Source organism: Cebidichthys violaceus, unplaced genomic scaffold, assembly GCF_023349555.1.
Source record: "Cebidichthys violaceus isolate CVI_PGR_0920_01 unplaced genomic scaffold, fCebVio1.0.p SCAF_40, whole genome shotgun sequence".
In the NCBI taxonomy this organism is placed as follows: domain Eukaryota; kingdom Metazoa; phylum Chordata; class Actinopteri; order Perciformes; family Stichaeidae; genus Cebidichthys; species Cebidichthys violaceus.
The window spans coordinates 2,405,451-2,424,626 of NW_027176595.1; the positions used below are offsets into that span (position 1 = coordinate 2,405,451).

Here is a 19,176-nt window from a genome sequence, read left to right on the forward strand (position 1 = left end):
TTCCCCCAGCTGCTAGCTTAACAGCTGTGAGCGCTAACAGTAGCCATGTTCGTTGTTTACGTTCACAATTATGATTTTGGGGGAGTGGCTTTTTAAGGAAGGCCAGAAAGGACGGGCTGTCAGTTAATGGCTTGGTGATTTAGCCACTTTTGGAGCTAATGCTGCTAGCTACTTTCACTGGAGGAGAGTTGGCAACACTGGGCTGGAGTTATCGTTGAATACTTTTTCAAATCAAGCGTCGCCTTGTTAGCTTCTCAAGATTACCAACCCTAGTTGTATATTTACTTTGACAGGACTTTTATTAAACACAGTCAATTCACTTTTGATCCAAAGCAAACACATAGCACTACTGGTTGAATATTAACATGTAAACTGTCAGATTCACAGGGATTTAAGTATTCAACTTATTTTTTTCAGGGCGAAAAGAAGTAAAATACAAATATGTTTATTAGAATTAAACAAAAATGCTGATATTCTCAGCAGGTCAGAGTGGGTGAAATTGAAAGTTCATTCTTGACCAGACAGTTCCACCACATGGTTTATTCAGTAGCTGTGCTGGAGCTTCCGATCGTAACACACAATCTTCCTCAAAAACACGTCACGGTGACGACAAGACTCCAGGAGTTCTGTTTTGTTTGATTTGACAGAGCATCAAAAACATATATCAAATGTGTTAATTTGTTAGCTTTAGTTGTGTTGGAAGGTGGATTGTGTTTGTTTTCCCCTGCTTCCAGTATTTATGCTAATCTGAGCTAATCTGATCTGAGAGTGGCAACTCTTTGCATGAAAGCGATTAAGTGTAATGCCTCTCAACTATTTCTTTTTAGATATAAAACCTCTCATTTAATGATGTGTACAGAACACCTCCTCTTAATTCCTGAGTGCACCAAACTCCTTTCATTTACAAAACAATGTCCTTGGCGAGGATACAGTCTTCAGAGTTTAAAATAGTTGAGAATGAAATCATCTGGAAATGAAATCCTTCAACATCTTCAGAGCGACACCATGCTAAAGCGTCCCTGATGAGACGGAGCGATCGCCCCCCCTCCCACTAAATAAAGATGTGAAAGGTCACTGACCCCTGCCGATGTCGGTCTGGGACGCCGGCCTGCGCATGAAGTCAGCACTGACAGCACAGGGAGGGATAACATCGCTGGGCCTCTGACCTTCAGTGTAGCCCCGCACCGTCTTACAACCACCGAGTCAGACGTATCTGAATAATACATCAGCCTCTCCTGCTGGGACCGCCCCCACCACTCACACAAGCAGAGGTACACATCACAGCAGTCACAACATGATGTGAGCTCTGTATCCCACAGCATTCCATACAGTAATGACCACAGTGTGTTTGACCAGCTGAGGTCAGGTCCCTGTACCTTACAATATGTTTATAAAGGGACATATGTCATTAAAGTTAGCACAGTTTTTTTTTTCCCACATGGTGCTGAAATTGATTGTTATTGGTGTTATTTTATGTTCCACACACAATTATTATCCCGAATTCAATTTCAAACCTTCAAGCTTATTAACACCTTGTCTGCTCTCCATCCTGCCATTTATTCTTTTACATTCAAAATGTGACTTCTTTTTACTTTTAGCGCCTTTTTTCCAAAAGCAACAGCAAAGGCTTAAAAAGACAGAGAAAAAAAACCAACACAATGCTGCAGTTGTGGCCTGCACAGTAATTCCTCACCTCCCTGCAAGTAAGTGAACAATAGCGCGAGCCTCGAGAATTCTGCTGTTTACACAGTGAGAATGAACAGAAATGCATGAAACATTTTAAAATCCCCTGTGATTCCTGGAAAGGCGGGCTGTCTTGCTCTCGTCTCCATCTGCTTTACATACAGTAACAGCTTCACGGTTTGCATTGAGATTATTTGAATTTCAGAGTGTTTGACATTTGATAATAGTAGTTTATAGATTCTAGACTTTCCCGCCGACGGCTTCCTATCATGTTTGTTCAGAGACATCAATCAGCCTTCCAGGAATATCTGTATTTACACAAAGATTATGAGTAGCAGGAGCAATGAAAAGAGGGGGGGGGGGACAAATGTTTGTGAAACAATTGCATTAATGTATTATGTTGGGAGAGCTGTTGTCTCAACACCTCTTAATGACTGGAGTTTACCCGTTGAGACGTATTCAGTTAACGTGTCTCTGTATTTGTGTAAGTAAATCAGGCGGTGCTGTCACAGCATCACTGTTTCGTTTCAATTGATTGAGCTTTACTACATGTGGTTGATCATCTAAGAAAGAAAAACAGATGTTTGTGCAGCTACAAAGCTGAGAGGTTGTGTGGACAGATGTGAGGAGCAGTGTGTGTGTGTGTGTGTGTGTGTGTGTGTGTGTGTGTGTGTGTGTTAGGGAGGTGGGTCGCCTATATAGTCCAATCAATGTCCGTTACTGCCTTCTGTACATTTGGAGTGCAGAGGTTACTCCCCTCTACTGGAGCACAGGGTGAATGCAGATGTTTGTTTTGTAAAAATAAATCCAAAATCAAAAAACGTCTACATCCTTGAAATTGCTTGAATTGAAATATCGCTGAGTCCATGTATTTGTGTAGTATTTTGAGAAGTGTTTCTATTCTTGTCTTTGACAACCTGGCACTTATCGCGGAACCAATGTTTCCCGCTGTCCGTGTTCCCTTCCGGTCTGTTTTTGATGTACCACAGGCAGTGAAGTTGTTGCCGTCCATGGCTGAGTCTTGCTCCTGCTCGAGGTTACAGTCCACGTTATGAGAGATAGTGCTGGAGTAACGGAGTAAATGTCGTGAGAACAGGTAAATACAACATTTAGCGTCTTTAGCTAGTACGTAAACGTAACGTCGCTGTTTAGTAACGCGTCGGTTTCCTGTGTTTGACGCTCGTTCACTTATTAGCCTAACTTAAATGTGACACGTTTGACACTTTGCAAAGATAATTTGTGTTTCCAGCTGTTTGTCAAAACAATAGTCAAGTCTCTGATTGTCGTATTTACATGTTATCTAACATTACTTACTTTTATTACGTATAAACTTCACACAGTGGAGACTTTTGTGATGCTTTACCGGGAGTCAATAATTCATTATAAATAATATAGGCTACATAATTAAATGTACACTTTGTCATTATTTAATTTTAGTATTTGCTTCAGAATTAAACTAAACATTTAGCCACTTTCAGTGAAGGTTAACTCTGTTAAATCTTCCTTAATGACGTCCATAATGTTATCTGAGACCGTAATTTCTCCAAATATCCCAAATAATTACTTGTGTTTATTTACTAATGTACTACTATGTGTATTAATTGGAGGGCCCTGCAGGGTCATGACTGTGCTGAACCTGTTGACTACCTTCAGGCACATTAAATTCACTTTTAGTTGTGTTCAGTGACGGTCAGCCTCAAGGGTCTCAACACCCTGTGTTCTGTACTCCAATGAACCAGCTGCTCTGTGTTGGCTGCCTCGTGGTTTTTGGCTTGGTCTCCGGCTTCACAGAGCATCTAAACACGGATGGAGTCACATGGAGGCCGAGTCTGGCGGCCGCAGTGACGGAGTGTCGTCACTGAGCATGTGTCACGCTCGCAGCTTTTGGCTCGGGGCGTCCTCACCTGCTTTTTCTGGTTGCCAATTTGGAAATTCGGGTGTATACATTTGTTTTAATGCGGCAAAGAGGCGTGCGCGCGCGCGCGCGCGCGCGTGTGTGTGTGTGTGTGTGTGTGTGTGTGTGTTTGTCTAGCTAGCTAATTGTGGACCCACGACCAGCTGAGCACAGAACCAGTGATTAAATGACCGTTGCCTCTAAATATTCCCGTGAATTGTTGAATTATTCCACAAACGGAGCACATGTGAACGTAGCGGTGCATCCTCATTAGTGCTGCCCTAACTCACCTCCACTGTCTGTCCCACAGCGTCACTCCAGACCTCCTCCTCAATGGCCACGCTGTGGTCAAAGGTCTCCGCTGCTCTGCCTCGTAACGAGGAGCAGCTTCCGCTGCAGTTCAGCGACAAAGTGGAGTCAAGTGTGGTGGAAATGCTGAAGCGGTCTCGGCGGCAGCTTTACAGCGACGCCGCCTCGGGCGCCGGCCGAACGCTCACCGCTCAGATCGTTCTGGATTTTTCGTGGGAGAAGCTCAACACGGGAACGTGGCGCCACGTGGACAAAGAGTGGAGGCGCGTGTATTCCTACGGCTGCCTGTTCAAAGTGGCCGCTCTGTGTCGGGACGACCCGTCGGCGGATGAGGTCTTGCAGGCCGTGAGGACCTGTGACATGGGTTTACTCATGGGCGCGGCCATCTTGGATGACGTACTTCAGGTTATTGTTCGGATTCTGCAAGCTGAAGTCAGGAAATCCACTAAAGTAGAAGAGGAATGCGAACACACTGAAGTCAAGGTAGGTCTCCCAGGTGTGTTTATTTCAAACACACATTATTCATGTGAGACGTGTCACTTTGGTTCATCATAAGTTATGAGTTAACGCTAAGATTTGAGTTGAAAGCAACTTTTTCAGCCTTAAACCAAATTGCCAAAGCACTTTTATTATCACATTTACAGGAATAAAAGGAAGGAAATCATCATGATGAGGAAATAAGATGTACTGCTGATTCAGGTGACCAATAAGAAACTACGTAGAGAAGTAGCTCCATGTGTTTTATGTGTTTTATGTGGTGCAGCCACAGCCGAGGTCCTTGGAGGACTCTTCAGAGTCGGCTCCTCTAAACTTTTAGACGACCGGTTCCTTTGTCGCCCTGTGTTTTCTCGCACTCCATCAGACGTCACTGAAAATAAAGGGCAGCAAACGCTCAAATGTCAGATCGCTTTGCCGTCACGGTGGAGAGAGGAAGGTTGGCTGGATCTTTCTGAACTACGTGTTTGTTTCTCTTTATACCAGCTGGATTATAAATTGTCTATTTGGCCTCTAGAGTCGAGCCGGACAACTATTTCCGTTATCTTTTTCTTCTGCCAATTAATTCTCAGCAAATCAAATAATTGGTTAAAGTTAAGTAAATGTCAAAAAGGTTGTGAGAAATCCCCATGACACTCTTAATTACATTGAATTTACTATCGCATAAAGAATCTAAGAATCACAAGTGAACACATCCTCAATTCACAGTTTTTGGCTTTCGCTTGAAAACGATTCATTTTTCTCTTACAGAGAAATATGACGACAATATTTTCTCTCTATATTTTCCCCTTAAAGCTCTTCATCTTGGAGTGGAATTAAAGACTTGACAAGCCCTTGTTGTTGCTGCTGTTGTTGTTGTTGTTGTTGTTGTTGCATCATTAAGAGAGTGAAGATGGAGTGCCCACGTGTTCCCGTGATCAAAGAGGAGTCAGCCGTTCCCAGGATGAAGCGTCCTTCACTGGAGAGCTTCAGCACCAACTGCCTGCTCCCCCTCAAACCGGTGATTTTAGAGGGGACCATTGAGCACTGGCCCGCCCTCAACCAACACCCCTGGAGGTTTGTTTGTTTCTGCTCAGTTAAAGAACAAAGATGACATCACCCAGTCAGCTGTTTTCCCCCTGTTATAAACACATCTATCAGCACTGGTGTGTGTTTAAACTCTTTAGTCAAACTCTCCGCCGAAAGGTCTGGCAGAAAAATCAAAGATGATTCTTAAAATGCAGAGTCGTGAAGTAGATTTCCGTACATTCACTAGTCCTCCATCCATTCATTCTGATCAGACTGATTTACTAGTGTGATGCCGGCTGAGTGCTCCTCTCTAGCCGCGAGGGCCGCTGTCATGTAGCGTGTGACTCGCATCCGTTTGTTTCGTTACCTGGCACGATGATGCGTTTCACTCTTAACTGCCATAAAGTGGGTTGATGTCGGTTTACTCTTGGAGACATCCCCTGATTGCTGACCGTCTGATGTAACGTTTAAGATCATCCTCCCTCTCACCGCCGACTCTCCACTCTTGACGTCTGGCGGAGGACGACGTCCACAAGTGCACACGAGGCAGGATGTCGGGACTCGAATCCTCAATGACCAGACGTGTGACTTTTAATTGTTTTCTTCCAGTAACGATTGATTCTTTGATTTGTCTCTCCCCCCCCCCCCCACAAAGCATAGCGTACCTGAGGTCTGTGGCCGGCTGCCGGACCGTTCCCGTTGAGGTGGGGTCCAGGTACACGGACGAGGAATGGTCGCAGACGCTGCTCACCGTCAATGAGTTCATCGATCGATACATCTTGAGTGAAGTGCGTGCGTCCTCGTCGAGCGTTGCCGTTGACAACGAGAGGCGTGGTTTCTAACGCGGCGTTTTTGATTTTTTTTTTTTGACAGGAGGGAGCAAGCGGTTCGGGTTACCTCGCTCAACACCAGCTCTTTGATCAGGTACGGCGTCCTCTTATCCTCTTCTCCCACGACATCATTAGCGAAAGAATAATGGTCTGTTTGTTTTGTCAGTTTACTAGTTGATTATTCAGGTTGTGTTTTTTGGCACCGTGAAGAATTGGATTCTGCTGTCATCTTCCCGCCGCGTTGTTTTGAACAATATTGACCGTTGGTCCTAATTTTACCGTACGAGTCAATAAATAGTCTGGTTTGAACTTTACTGAAAGGGCACCTTGTCGAGCTAAGAGTTATGTATTTTGGGCTGTTTAATAGAACGGAACGATTTTTCACACAATATCCTCATCCTTCAGGAGTCGCCCGTAATCATCTAATCATATGTTAATTACAAATTCAATGTTTCCCTTTTAGATAATGAACACATCTTGATTATAATTCCTCATCCTTTCTTTCTATTCTTATATAATGTCTTAAAGATAATGACCAAAAGCGGTATTATGTGCAGATCATTTTGGAGTACGTAATGTCACTGAATCATTTGAACACAGACAATAGATATGCTCCATATAGATATCCATATTGAGCACCTTTTTAAAATGTTAGCATGCTAACGTTTGATAATTAGCATGAAGCAGAGCTGAGGCTGAATGTGATTAGTTTTGCAGGTAAGGATTTTTGAAGGGACTGTATATTGTTTTATTTTGTCATTTTATTCCATTTTAATTGAATAATGTGTATCTATGTTCTACGTGTGTGTAACATGAACTTTAACTTACATGTCATTGTGCATCGCTTTGTTGTACAATGACAAATAAAGGAAACCTAAAAGAAATAGAGGAATGAAATGTACAATTCATGACGATCCATCCAATAGAAGTTGAGATATTTCAGTCCGAGCAAATGCAAATTTGCTTTCATTGACTTCATGCTGCCTGCTGGGAAACGTTAGAAACGACGAGGTATAATTTAGTGAGCGGGTCTTCAACGCCCTCCAGGTGTGATTTTTGTTTTGTTTTGATTCCTCAGATACCAGAGCTGAAGGAAGACATCCGTCCTCCTGACTATTGCTGCCTCGGTGAAGGAGACGAAGACGACATCACAGTCAACGCGTGGTTCGGACCCGGAGGCACGGTGTCTCCTCTTCACCAAGACCCTCAGCAGAACTTCCTGGCTCAGGTGACGATATCAAGGCTACTTTATGAATGCGATTAGTGTCAAAAGACGTCGTCCCGCTGTTTGCTCACCACATGGGGATTTCCCCTTGTTTTTGTACACCAGGTGGTGGGAAGCAAATACATTCGCCTCTATTCCCCAGAGGACACCGACAAGCTGTACCCTCATCAATCACAGCTCCTTCACAATACCAGTCAGGTGGGGTTGACGGTCCACAGAGATGCTGCATGTTGAGCCTGTCAATATACGCAGCGTTTCAAATGTCCGACTCCTTTTCCCGTGCAGGTGGAGGTGGAGAATCCGGACGCGGAGCGCTTCCCGGAGTTCTCCCGGGCTCCGTATCTGGAATGCGTGTTACATCCCGGAGACGTGCTGTTCATCCCCGTCCGACACTGGCATTACGTCCGATCCTTGGAGCTCAGCTTCTCTGTCAGCTTCTGGTGGTCATGACTGCAAATAAAGTTCTTTTTTTCTTTTTTTTTGTACAGAACAATTTTTGAGTTGAGCTTGTTTTCTGATTCTGTGGAGGGGAAATCAATTATGAGTTTTTAACTAATGCGAAGCTAATTCCCATAAATCTAAGGACAACCGCTGATCACACAAACCTTTGATCCGTGAGCAATGAACACTCGCTGCTGAGTGATTAGTTTAATTGTGCTGCTCATGATTGCAACAACATCTATTGTGTGGAAAGCTAACAGCGGGGAGAGAGGGAAAAAAACAAAAACACAAATGAGCAGTTAAAACTGTGCTCATCTCATTCTGCATATAATTACGGAGAGTTGTTAGTCATCTCACTTGATAGGATGTGTTTCTCTTTTCAAATTGGTATATTTAATTGTGTTGTGAACCTTATTCATACAACTATCCTCAGATGTGTGATTTCCATAATTCATGGAAATGAGGCAAGTCTTCAAATTTAATAACCCGGCGAGCTACAGGTATAAAGACGTGGTAAACACGTCTCTCTGGTTAAACTGACAGTCAGAGACAATCAAGCAGGTCACGGAGGAGAATGAATGAATGAATCCCCCGAGCACAGACGTACTTTGAAATACAAGGTGTCTCCCTGATGAAGTAGCCTGACAGTACAACTCTTGTCGAGCTTCAAAAACACGACCCCCCCCCCCCGACTATAAAGACAGCAGCACTTCGTTTTGCATGTTCAGACCTCTAACAAGCCCCGGTCGTGTTTCCCACAGGTCCGTTTCAATCAAACCTTCTAACTGGAACCATGAAGTAGATCAGCGCTGATGTACACATTTTGATCTGCTTTTCAGCCAAAATTCACAGTCAGCTGAAGTGGTGTGCTGGGAAATCACGGCTGCGGAATAAAACGGAAGAGTTCTGTAGGATTGTGGGGGTGTGTGTGTGTGTGTGTGTGTGGGGGGGGGGGGGTTAACACAATGGCTCAAGAAAATGGAATAAATTAGAATACATTTTACTCTAATTTAGAGAAATGAGTGAGACAGAAAAAGTAAGTACAGTGTGAGAAAGTGGCGAAAACAAACATGAATTTACTGCAAATGTACATAAAATGTGTCTAAAAAGCCAAAGTGTTTGCTCTCATATCTGCAGTTTAATAACACAAAGCTAATAATGTACTTGTTTTGACATCTTCCTCGATAGTGCTACAGATAAAACGTTTTGGTTTTTTTTATGTATTACTTTCAATTGAGAAACATTGTGGAATAGCGAGCAGCTGATGCATTAGCCGGTGTTCAGGTAATAGACTTATCCCAACCTAGTTACTTTCCTTTACGAGGTTATCTAAAGTAATAACTTGAACCCCGGCGGAGTTTAATTCTGTGAGTAAACGCAGTGCGCTTCACTTAGCCCGTCAGCTCTTTGTTGTTGTCAAGTAGGCAGCACAATTGACTTAAGATCACACAAAAACTGCTTACTCTCATTATAACGTGATCAATACTCAATTACAAGTGAAGTAGTGTGGGACCTCCGGGCCTGTAAGCCTTTCTCTCTCCGACGCTCTCCTCCCGCTCCTCTTTTTGATTAATGGCCTCGTGGATTTTACAATAAATCTGGCAAATCAGGATGAAAGCCGGTAGATTCATCTTGTTTCGTGTTAGAATAAACCGGACGTACGCTGGCTACTTTAAGGTGAGTCAAAGAAAAGAAATCCACTTAGATCTGAAACACAGGCTGGTGTAAAAAAAACAAAAACAAACCTTGTGTTTTCCTTCTGAGAGGAACATTTAATCTGCTCCAAACTCAGTTCAGCCCTCCTTCTGTCTGACTCTTAATAAGCGTGACCTCGGTGATATTCCTCTCCGTTCATGTTTATTGATTGCTTGAACCTTCTATGTCGGTGGTTTTCGGAGGCCTTCGACTGTGTTTGGCATCTACACCATCTGAACTGTTGACTACGAAATGCTACGTAACACAGTAAATAGCTTTTATCAGCATGTTGAATTAAATCACTGGAAAAGCATAAAACTGTATTCATCAAAGGTTCACAACATTGGGAGGAAAACATTGACAAAATGCAAAAAAAAAAAAAAAATTCACAAAAACAAAGTTAAGAACATTGATTGTCAGGCATTAATTACTAAACATGTCTCTGAAACATCACAATAATAATGTGTTATGTTCTCTCGTCTATTTTTGTTAAACTGTCAATCATTCTGTCAAACTATAATCGACACATAGAATATTTTATAACTATTATGACAATAATAACAAACTTGAGCCGGAAGCAATGCAAATGAGTACGAGATAAGGAAAGTGGTTATTTTAAAATCCTACAGTAAGACAAACATGTACAAAATAATGTTAATGATTAATGATCGTGATGATGATGCGGTGTAGTGCCGGGTCATTAGTGCAGACGGTGCAAAGTACGATCTAAGCTGAACCATGTTAACTTTCAATACTTCAAAGTATCCAGAGCGTGAATGTTATCCATACGACCTACAACGTGTTAAAATAAAGCTCCTCCCACAAAACTATGGGACGCTGATGCAGAGACGTCCTCCTCCTAGTATTCCTGCACGTCTCCAGAGAAGCTCTGCGTCCGCTCCACCGTGAAGAAGCACAGCGTTCCGGTGAAGCCCAGGACGACCATCAGCAGCAGCTGCCACTTGAGCAGCAGGTAGCCGCTGTAGAAGAACGCCACCGCTGCGAAAACAGACTGACACAGCAGAGAGCGAGGCGTTAAGGTCCAGCACGTCCATAATCCATAATCAACGATCCATAATCGTTAGCCAGGAAGTTCATTGTGGACTTCTTCTTCTTTTTTGTAATTAATTTGATTTGTGCATTAGACGAAAAAGACCTATCGGCAAATGGCATCCTCTCTATTAGACCCTATTATTTTTATTAAAAATAATTTGTTCTAATATACTACATTACTGTTATGTTCATGTGCAAAGTCATCCTTTTTGGAGTCCAAATTTTTTTTTTTAATCTGTTAATTGTTTTTTGATTGTATTGTTAAATGATTGGCTGTATCGAAATGAGGTCAAAAAAATATAAAATATAATTTCTCTCTTTTGGTTTTCTCAAAGAAAACAGGACAAGTGGTTTACAGAGCATGTGCCTGAAATTAAATTGCATTTTTTTTTTCTTCTCTGTTACACAGAGAAGAAAAAAAAAATGCAATTTATTTTCAGTCGAATATAAAATGTCCAGGGTTTATTTCTTGTTACTGACCAATGTTTGCAGCAAAGACAACAAGGGGGATTAAGAGACGCGTGAGGGTCTCCATCTTTTCCTTTTTATGGGGCTTCAGGTGAATTTATTTCACACTTGACAAGACAACATCTTAACCCAGCTTTGCACAGCTCTGCTAACAACGCCGGAGAATTGTCGACTCGGGATTACCTGGATGAATTTGAAGATGGCGAAGGCGGGCGTGCTGTGTTCAGCATAAACACAGCCCAGTATGCTGTAGAGTTGTGTGTTGAAACAGCTGTCCCCAAGTCCGAGCAGGAAGCTGCACAGCAGGGCAATGGACACACTAAAAGAGAAAATATAGCTCCGATTAAAAAACAAAGCACTATTGTAACCGGCCTTTCCCCCCGCGTTCACTCTTCGTCATTGTTAAATTGTGAGAGAAATCTACCGACCTAGGAGCTAGAAAGGGTTTAATTTGGGTGGTGGTATCAAAGACGACGGGGGCGTCATCTGGGATGTTGAGGAAGATCAAATAGACGGCGACGAAATGGACGACCATTCCCAGGAACACCACCGAGGTCCGTCTGAAGCGATTGTTCTTGCACAACAACCCGAACAAGCCTCCACCTGACGAGAAGGAAGGCATTTACGAATGCAGAGACCTCCGGTGACCCTCCGTCGCCTCAGCCAGCTCTGGTAGAGGAACGTTAACTTACCCACGATTTCTCCGACGCCTAACACGATCCCAGAGATCCCGATCAGGCCTTTGGCTGAATCTCCGAACTGCGTGGTGGCTCCGAGACACGTCCCGTACACGCCGCTGTAGAAAGACAGCTCCAGGCCTGCAGAAAACAAGAGGGGAGCGCTGCAGCTGCCGGCCTTCACCGGAGGTTTAGATACGTGTTGCAGTAACGCATTCTCCATGCTTACCGCTGTACGCCATGCAGGGACTCAGGAGCAGTATGGTTTTAGTCTTCAGAAGCTGCAGGATGGTTTCTGAACGGGAGGAAACACATTACATTACACTACATTGCAGTCATTTAGCAGACGCTTTTATCCAAAGCGACTTACAATAAGTGCATTCAACATAGGTAATCAAAAGAACTACTAGTCACCAGAAGTCATAAGTACATTTCCTTTTCCAAACAAGCATCTAAGAGCATGAAGCAGAGCATAACTCAGAGCCAAAGTACAGAAACAAGAAAAACAGTTAGTGCTATAAGTAATACGAATACAATAAGTGCAACAAGCTAGTATGAATACAATAAGCGCTAAGTGGAAGGCTCAGGGTAGCACTTCCTGAAGAGGTGGGTCTTCAGCCTGATGAAAGATGGGCAGCGACTCCGCTGTCCTGACGTCAGTGGGGAGTTCATTCCACCGCTGTGGGGCCAGGACAGAAAACAGCTGTGACCGGGTCGATCGGCCGCCGGGACCTCTGAGCGACGGGGTGACCAATCGCCCCGAGGCAGCAGAGAGAAGTGGTCGGGCGGGGGTGTAGGGCTTGACCGTGGCCTGGAGATAGGAAGGAGCTGTTCCTTTCACTGCCCTGTAGGCTAGCACCAGAGTCTTAAACTGGATGAGCTCTTACAGGGAGCCAGTGTAGAGAACGGAGAAAGGAAGTTGTGTGGGAGAACTTGGGGCGATTGAACACCAGGCGAACACAATACACCGATATGAATATGTAATGATAACGAGCGGATTGAGCTCAGGCGTTAAGGCCCCATTACCCGCTGGAGATGTAAGTTCAATGCAGATAGAAGACGGGAAAATATTCTGTTTCATTAAGCCAAAAAATCCACGTCTAACTGCAGGTGGGAAAACACCCAGGGGAGAATTTCAACCAGGAGGTTAAGAGAATTCAGACTCTAAAAAGAAGAAGTCCCTCTCGCTCTGTTTATACATGCCTGGATGCCCTCTTGACATGAATCAGTGCGCGTTCTTCGATAAACCTGATAGGTTTTAGGCAGGCGAACACGCCAGACAAAGAGCAATCTGATCATCCAAACAACTTCAGGCTGCACTGAAGGCGGGTGCAAGTGCAGCTCAAACAGATATAATCTGAGCGGGGCCGTTTCTCTCTACGCTCTCTTGTACCGCGAAGGAGATTTTTATCCGCATGAAAGACATTTTCACCCGAAGAAAAACAAAACTGCCTGCTAGTTTCAGACTAAGAGCAGTGAAGTGCAGAGCGCTAGAGGTTCTGTCAAACAATACGGGGAAATCAATTTACTTTCCATTTTATACTCAAAGTGAATGATACAAAAACACAAACTACTTCACAAATAGACATAAAAATGGTAAAAAGAAATCGTGTATCCATACATATATATATATATATATTTGTAAATAATACAGCTTACTGAATTCTGACTTGGCATCCTGCATGGCGGTGTTTGCTCTGTGCTTGTATCTAAAAAAAACGGAGAATAAACCAATATGAACTTTGACAAAGTTGAAATGAATAAATACGAGCAAGCTGCACACACAAACTATGACATAGCCTCAATCAAGTGACGAACGGGTGAAGTGATTTCAAAATCCAAGACACTCGATTCCCGAAAATCTAGAAGGCTTACAGGATCTACTGACGCCAGTCTAATTACGTCTGCCGATCGTGTGTTAAGTCCATCTTTCTTCAGAGTCAAAGCCTTTACAAGTTGACACGCTGTTAAAAGCCTTTGACCGCCGTCGCTCTCAAAGAGAAAGTCTCTCCGTCCCCGGCCGACACAAGATCTGCCTGATTGCGCTCCTACTCATATGGAGTGCGGTGATTAGGCTCCACTGTGTCAAAATTTAAATGATCCGCAAAGGGGGGGGGGGGGGGGGGGGGGGGGGGGGGGGGGGGGGGGGGGGTAGGGCATTTTTTGGTGAAGGACGAGAGTGATTTAGAACTCCGGCAGAACTGCAGCGGTGAGTCATCTTGACAAACCTTGATGGGTTATTTGAGAATATGTCTTTTATAGTTATGGTTTAACATGGTCAACTGCATGAAACAGTCTGCTCTTTCCCCCCCTTTTTATTCATCACTTGAGGTTCGTACCCTCCTTGTCCTTTATTTTTCAACAGCGGTTTCAGACGAGTTTAATATATTCCGAGTGATTTTGACTACGGTGTATAAAAAAGCTGCGATTATGTCTAGGGTGTTCGTTTACATCACGCGAGTGGAGAGCAGCGACTGCCCTTCCTCTTCGGAGAGCAGCTCCTCTTCGTGTCGGCTCTTTCTCAACACCAGGAAGCTGAGCGTGCCGAGTACGGAGGAGACCAGCAGGGACAGAAAAATGGTCTTCCTGCTGCCGTCTGAGGGATGAAGATTAAAATAAACCGCTTAATTAAAAGACACGAGATATATTAACAACATTAAGCTAGGAGCATATTCAGAAATAGCCAATCAGTCATTTAATCCTCTTGGTATTTTGCTTTCATCATCATGCAAGGGTTATTGTATTCACGGCAGTACTTACTGGAGTACAACCCTACCTGATATCTCTGTCCTTCCGTTCCAGTCTAAGTAAATGTAAAGATTGCCAAATAGCATGCTGTAAAAAAAAAAAAAAAAGTAAAGCAGGTGAATCAAGACAGACACAGATACAACAAAAAAAAAGCTTCCATTGTTCTATGCCTCACTTGACTTATTTTTAAACTCTTTTGAGTAATTTGACAAAAGCCTTGTCAGCGTCAATAAAAACAACGTCGCCTGAGAAATCGTGTTTGACAGAAAAAGATTACAAAGAGAGGACTTTTTTTTTTTTTTTTTTTAGGGTTCGCGCGCTGCCTTTCTAAACCCAATCATCTGCATTTCCTCCTTTGAAGAGGCGTCCTTCTTCTTCTTCTTTCTGAGCTGTTTATCTGCCTTTCATGGTGAACAGGGCAGTCCTATGAAAACACTGTGATCTATTTCTGTCTTTAATTACATTTTCACCTAAACTAAAAATGTTGATGAGTAATTAGTCTGTCCCAAAGCCTCGGCGGGGTTGAACGGGGCTTCTTCGTAAAAGACAACAGTAACTGCATGTTGTGCGTGTTGTGTGTGTGTGTGTGTGTGTGTGCGTGTGTGTGTGTGTGTGTGTGCGTGTGTGTGTGTGTGTGTGTGTGTGTCGGCAGCCGGTGAAGAACCGATTCAGAAGTTTACCGTGGCAGGGATCGCCGCTGCAGAGGCAGATTAGCGTTGCTCTGTTGTCAGCTTTGGAGCAGATGACAGCCAATGTAATTATTATACTAATTCAATTTGCATATTTTAACAAATACAAATTAGTTGTCAGAGCCAGTGTGCAAGAGCAGTGGGGCGAATGCAAGAGATTAAAAAAAAAAAATAAAAAAAAAAAAGGCCAAAACTCTCACCTGCAGACCTCTGTTTAAAGAGGTTTTTGGCTGTTTTCACATTGTGCAGAGAAAACAATGACTCACTGACAGATATGGCAATTTGTAACAGGATTTATTAAACATATTTTAAAATGAAGCATACAGTAATATCCTGTCAGGCTAAAAATACAGGCCTGACAGGATTCTGCCTGCTTCGTCTTTGATCAACTGAAATAGTTGCATCAAACAAAAAGAGGAAGAAAACATGACAAAACATTGTGATGAATTGTGTGTTATGCACTGAATGTGATATTATATAACGCACGCTACGTTATTTGCAACCTTGGGTTGCTTTGGGAAGCAAATTAGCAGGGCCTCGTTTTTCAGAGAACGGCATAACAGCACGATACAAGTATTAAAATGTTTGAAATTAGAATATTAAAAAGCTGAAGACTGGAGTGTAACTGTGTCAGCAGCTGCATACCTGCACTGCAGCAGAGCCCAGAACATCCCGGTGTTCCTGTTGATGGTGGAAGCCTCTGAGTTTTCCACCAGGAAGTGTCCTTGAGCTGTCCAGAGCACTGTGGGGAAGTGAGGTCATTTTGGGGGGAGAGAAAAAGAAATGGAACCAGTCGGTTAATTGCCCACACGGAGTGAAATATGATCCGTCTGTGTCGGCAAGTAATGCGTCTAACCACACAGTCACCCCGGGACATGATGAAAATTCATCACTAGAGCGATGATTTGAGGCTGAATTTATAAACAGGCCCAGATCATTTTTTCCTCATTTTTTTTCCCAGTAAATGCTGAGCTTGAGAGCTGCTTTCTCAGTGTTTCCACTAACATCTCGAAGCGTGCGAGCTCAAAGTGCTGCACACACTATTTATTTGCAGAAACAACTCCGAACCCATTCAAGGGCTGATTTGGGATGCACTGTGTATACGCAGCAACACATCCCAGTCATGATAATCCCCGTAGGAATGATTAAACACTATTTTTGAACACAGAAACTGAGCTTGAATAGGCTGCAAAATAACACAAGTACTTGTGGGTACTTTTTATGTAAACGTATTCAGTATGTAGGCTAGAACTGAAATGATTAGTTGATGAACCAATATTTGATAATTGACTCATTGTTTCTCTCATTATTCAGGCAAAAATCCCAAATCATTTCTCAAATGTGAGGATTTGATGCCTTTCTTTGTCGTATCTGTAGTCTTCGGGAATTATAATGAGCATTTTTCACTATTTTCTGGCATTTTATAGACTAAACAATTAATGGGGAAAATAACCAATTAATATTAATACAAATAGAATAAATTAATTAATCTCTCTTGACATTATAACCCAGGTTTCAGGTCTGCATCATAAGCTATATGGGGAGAATAAAAAAGCTCCTGAACCAAAAGAGAGTTGGTCTTAAATGACTGTAATTTGCTCCAATTCATTCCTTTAATGTTTACTGATCACCGCCTCAACTCTAATCTGCATTATGACGCAAGCGTTATTATTTGAGACCATAATTCAAAAACCAATCCGTCGAAAGGAACTCACTGGCCGCTCCTATGCCGATGAGCACAGAGGTCAGGTAAAAGGACCATGTTGAAGGGATGATGAACACGGCGATGTACCCACTGCAGAGGAAGCACGAAGAACAGCAATGAGCAACTTCTCTGTCAACCTCCTGTATTAAGCTACCATGACGACGTTTACCTGTAAAGTAGGCCACTCAGAAACATGGTCATCTTCGGCCCGATTACTGCAACGACTGCTGGGGCAAGTAAGTTGGCGAATGAAAAGACCCCGTAGATGATTCCGAGACTGTGAGTGAGGGAGGGAGGGGGGGGGGGGGAGAGAGGAGAGGATCAGCGATCAAGTTTTACTTTCATCCAATGAACGTCTTGTTCTGCATCCTGAGGTGAGGACGTGAACCTGGCTGACCTACCTGTGGTACCCGCTCCCGCTGAAGGTATCATTCCGCAGGCTTTTCACCACAGTTTGCTGAAAATGAGATGAAAGCGCCGGGTTAGGACTGGAACGAGATGGGGTCACGTGTCCTTAATTCATTCATCCGGTTTGATCATTTCTCTGACCATTGAAGACAATTGGAAGCACGAGGTGCGCCAGACGCTGGCTTGTGTTTCCTCCTGCGCATTAGACAGCTGCCGGTTTCAAAGTGTTAATAACAAAATGTGTGTTCAGAAGCAGAAGCAGTCGTTTATGGTTTATTGTGATCTACATAAAGATATAGTTATTAGGGATACGTTATACAAAAGGGGGCCTACACTGAAGATTATTTACCGAAATATATTTCTAATTCTAACAGTTACACATGTGTGTAAAAGCACAATGGGAACATCTCAACAGTGTTATGAGACAATAAATATGTTCCAACTCAGCTCAGTGTCTGCTTCAGAAAATCAGCTTTTAGAGGCAACATGTGACCTTTAATAAACGCAGGTTTGGATGTGTACTAAAGCAGTGATAAAGTAATAAAGTGGAACTTACTTCAATGTTCCCACAGGTGGTGAAGGCGGTGAAAATGAACAAAAATCCGACACCCAAAATCACTACGTTGAACGTCCTTCTGTCTGCCATGGTGTTGTTGTATTTACTCGTCATGCATTTTAAACGTGCTGCTAATGTTGCGCTGTCGACTCATTTGAACTGCTCGTCTAGCAGAGACTCCCACGCGGATTCATCAACAACTCGGCCAAATCCATTTGAACAAAGTCGCGCGGACTAAAGTCGACGTTACTAACTGTTTGGTAACAGTGTGGTGCAGTGTGGGACACAGAGAGCAACAATGTAGCCCTGTTATAGGCCACTTCCCTTCTATCATAAGCAGCCTATTTATCATAGACGCATGACAACTTGTGACTTTAATTTAAGGCAGTTTTGCAGTCTTCCTTGCCCTTCTACGACTTCTACGTCCGTGTCTCCCCCCCCCCCCCCCCCTCTCTCTCTCTCTCTCTCTCTCTCTCTCTTTCTCTCTCTCTCTCTCTCTCTCTCTCTCTCTCTCTCTCTCTCTCTCCTCTCCTGCTTCTTCTTCTTCTTGTGTAATTTGCGGTCATTTCCACTCATTTAGCTTTGCTGCCTTCCAGAGGTATGCAGGAGGAATATTCATGAGAAGCGAACCAGTCCTTTGACAGAGGAGATGTTATTGTCGGCCAACTTGTACTCAAGTAGCCTATACTGGCTTATACTTTTGAGGTACTTGTACTTTTCTGCTTCTTCATACTTCTACTCCACTATTAAAAAATACACATAGTTTTTACACTACTTCTTATTGTGATACCTTTAGTTACTAGTTACTTAGCAGATTCAGATTGATAATACAAAATATGATCAACAAATAATGATGTATTACACATCTAGTATAAGACTTTATTGATCCCTTAAATTTCCTAAACTATTCTGCAGTATATAGTTAGTTTATTTTTATTTCTGTGTCATGATAAATATTTTTTATATTTTTTTTTTACAAAATGTACATCTTTCGGTAATTCATGTCAGAGCAAAAATGTATTTAAAAGTACTACTATATTCTGTGTACTTTTACCAATGATTCCTCCCACGGCTCTTCCTGCTGAATCAGCAAGAACCATGACACCTTTTCTGAAATCCATGCGTTCATCGAAATAGAAAAAAACAACTTCATCTTCAGTGAGCCTTTGTCATATTTAATTGCTACGTGCAGAAGACAAAACCCTGAAATGAATTATTTCAGTCTTCTTATTTATGCAGTAACATCATCATTATTGTATGAGAGCATTTGTTGCAGTTATTCTTCAGATGGT

General features: G+C 42.9%; 2 protein-coding genes across 2 annotated transcripts; one reads left to right on the forward strand and one right to left on the reverse strand.

The window, feature by feature from the left end:
- The first annotated feature begins 2,680 nt into the window (after positions 1–2,680).
- Positions 2,681–7,922, forward strand: kdm8 (lysine (K)-specific demethylase 8). The gene is made up of 8 exons (XM_068727879.1): positions 2,681–2,779; positions 3,888–4,369; positions 5,265–5,437; positions 6,045–6,177; positions 6,263–6,313; positions 7,298–7,447; positions 7,550–7,642; positions 7,730–7,922. The coding sequence occupies exons 2-8, from the start codon at positions 3,911–3,913 to the stop codon at positions 7,892–7,894; spliced, it is 1,224 nt and encodes a 407-aa protein (XP_068583980.1). The 5' UTR covers positions 2,681–2,779; positions 3,888–3,910; the 3' UTR covers positions 7,895–7,922.
- A 1,709-nt stretch (positions 7,923–9,631) lies between these two features.
- LOC137885578 (UNC93-like protein MFSD11) lies at positions 9,632–18,320 on the reverse strand. Its single transcript, XM_068727878.1, has 13 exons — positions 17,885–18,320; positions 17,322–17,377; positions 17,090–17,197; positions 16,931–17,010; positions 15,861–15,957; positions 14,555–14,613; positions 14,230–14,374; positions 13,438–13,487; positions 12,008–12,073; positions 11,794–11,919; positions 11,530–11,704; positions 11,285–11,420; positions 9,632–10,592 (listed from the first exon to the last, which is right to left on the reverse strand). The coding sequence occupies exons 1-13, from the start codon at positions 17,996–17,998 to the stop codon at positions 10,440–10,442; spliced, it is 1,365 nt and encodes a 454-aa protein (XP_068583979.1). The 5' UTR covers positions 17,999–18,320; the 3' UTR covers positions 9,632–10,439.
- Between the last annotated feature and the right edge of the window lie 856 nt (positions 18,321–19,176).

What these genes read in the sequence shown, in the direction of transcription:
- kdm8 (XM_068727879.1), top strand. Translation starts at nt 3,911, where the DNA reads ATGGCCACGCTGTGGTCAAAGGTCTCCGCTGCTCTGCCTCGTAACGAG. An exon ending in GCGAACACACTGAAGTCAAG is followed by an intron (nt 4,370 to 5,264) that starts GTAGGTCTCCCA and finishes TGCATCATTAAG; the next exon opens with AGAGTGAAGATGGAGTGCCC. An exon ending in CTCAACCAACACCCCTGGAG is followed by an intron (nt 5,438 to 6,044) that starts GTTTGTTTGTTT and finishes CCCCCCACAAAG; the next exon opens with CATAGCGTACCTGAGGTCTG.
- LOC137885578 (XM_068727878.1), bottom strand. Translation starts at nt 17,998, where the DNA reads ATGACGAGTAAATACAACAACACCATGGCAGACAGAAGGACGTTCAAC. An exon ending in AGCGGGAGCGGGTACCACAG is followed by an intron (nt 17,198 to 17,321) that starts GTAGGTCAGCCA and finishes CCTCACTCACAG; the next exon opens with TCTCGGAATCATCTACGGGG. An exon ending in AGGCGTCGGAGAAATCGTGG is followed by an intron (nt 11,705 to 11,793) that starts GTAAGTTAACGT and finishes CCTTCTCGTCAG; the next exon opens with GTGGAGGCTTGTTCGGGTTG.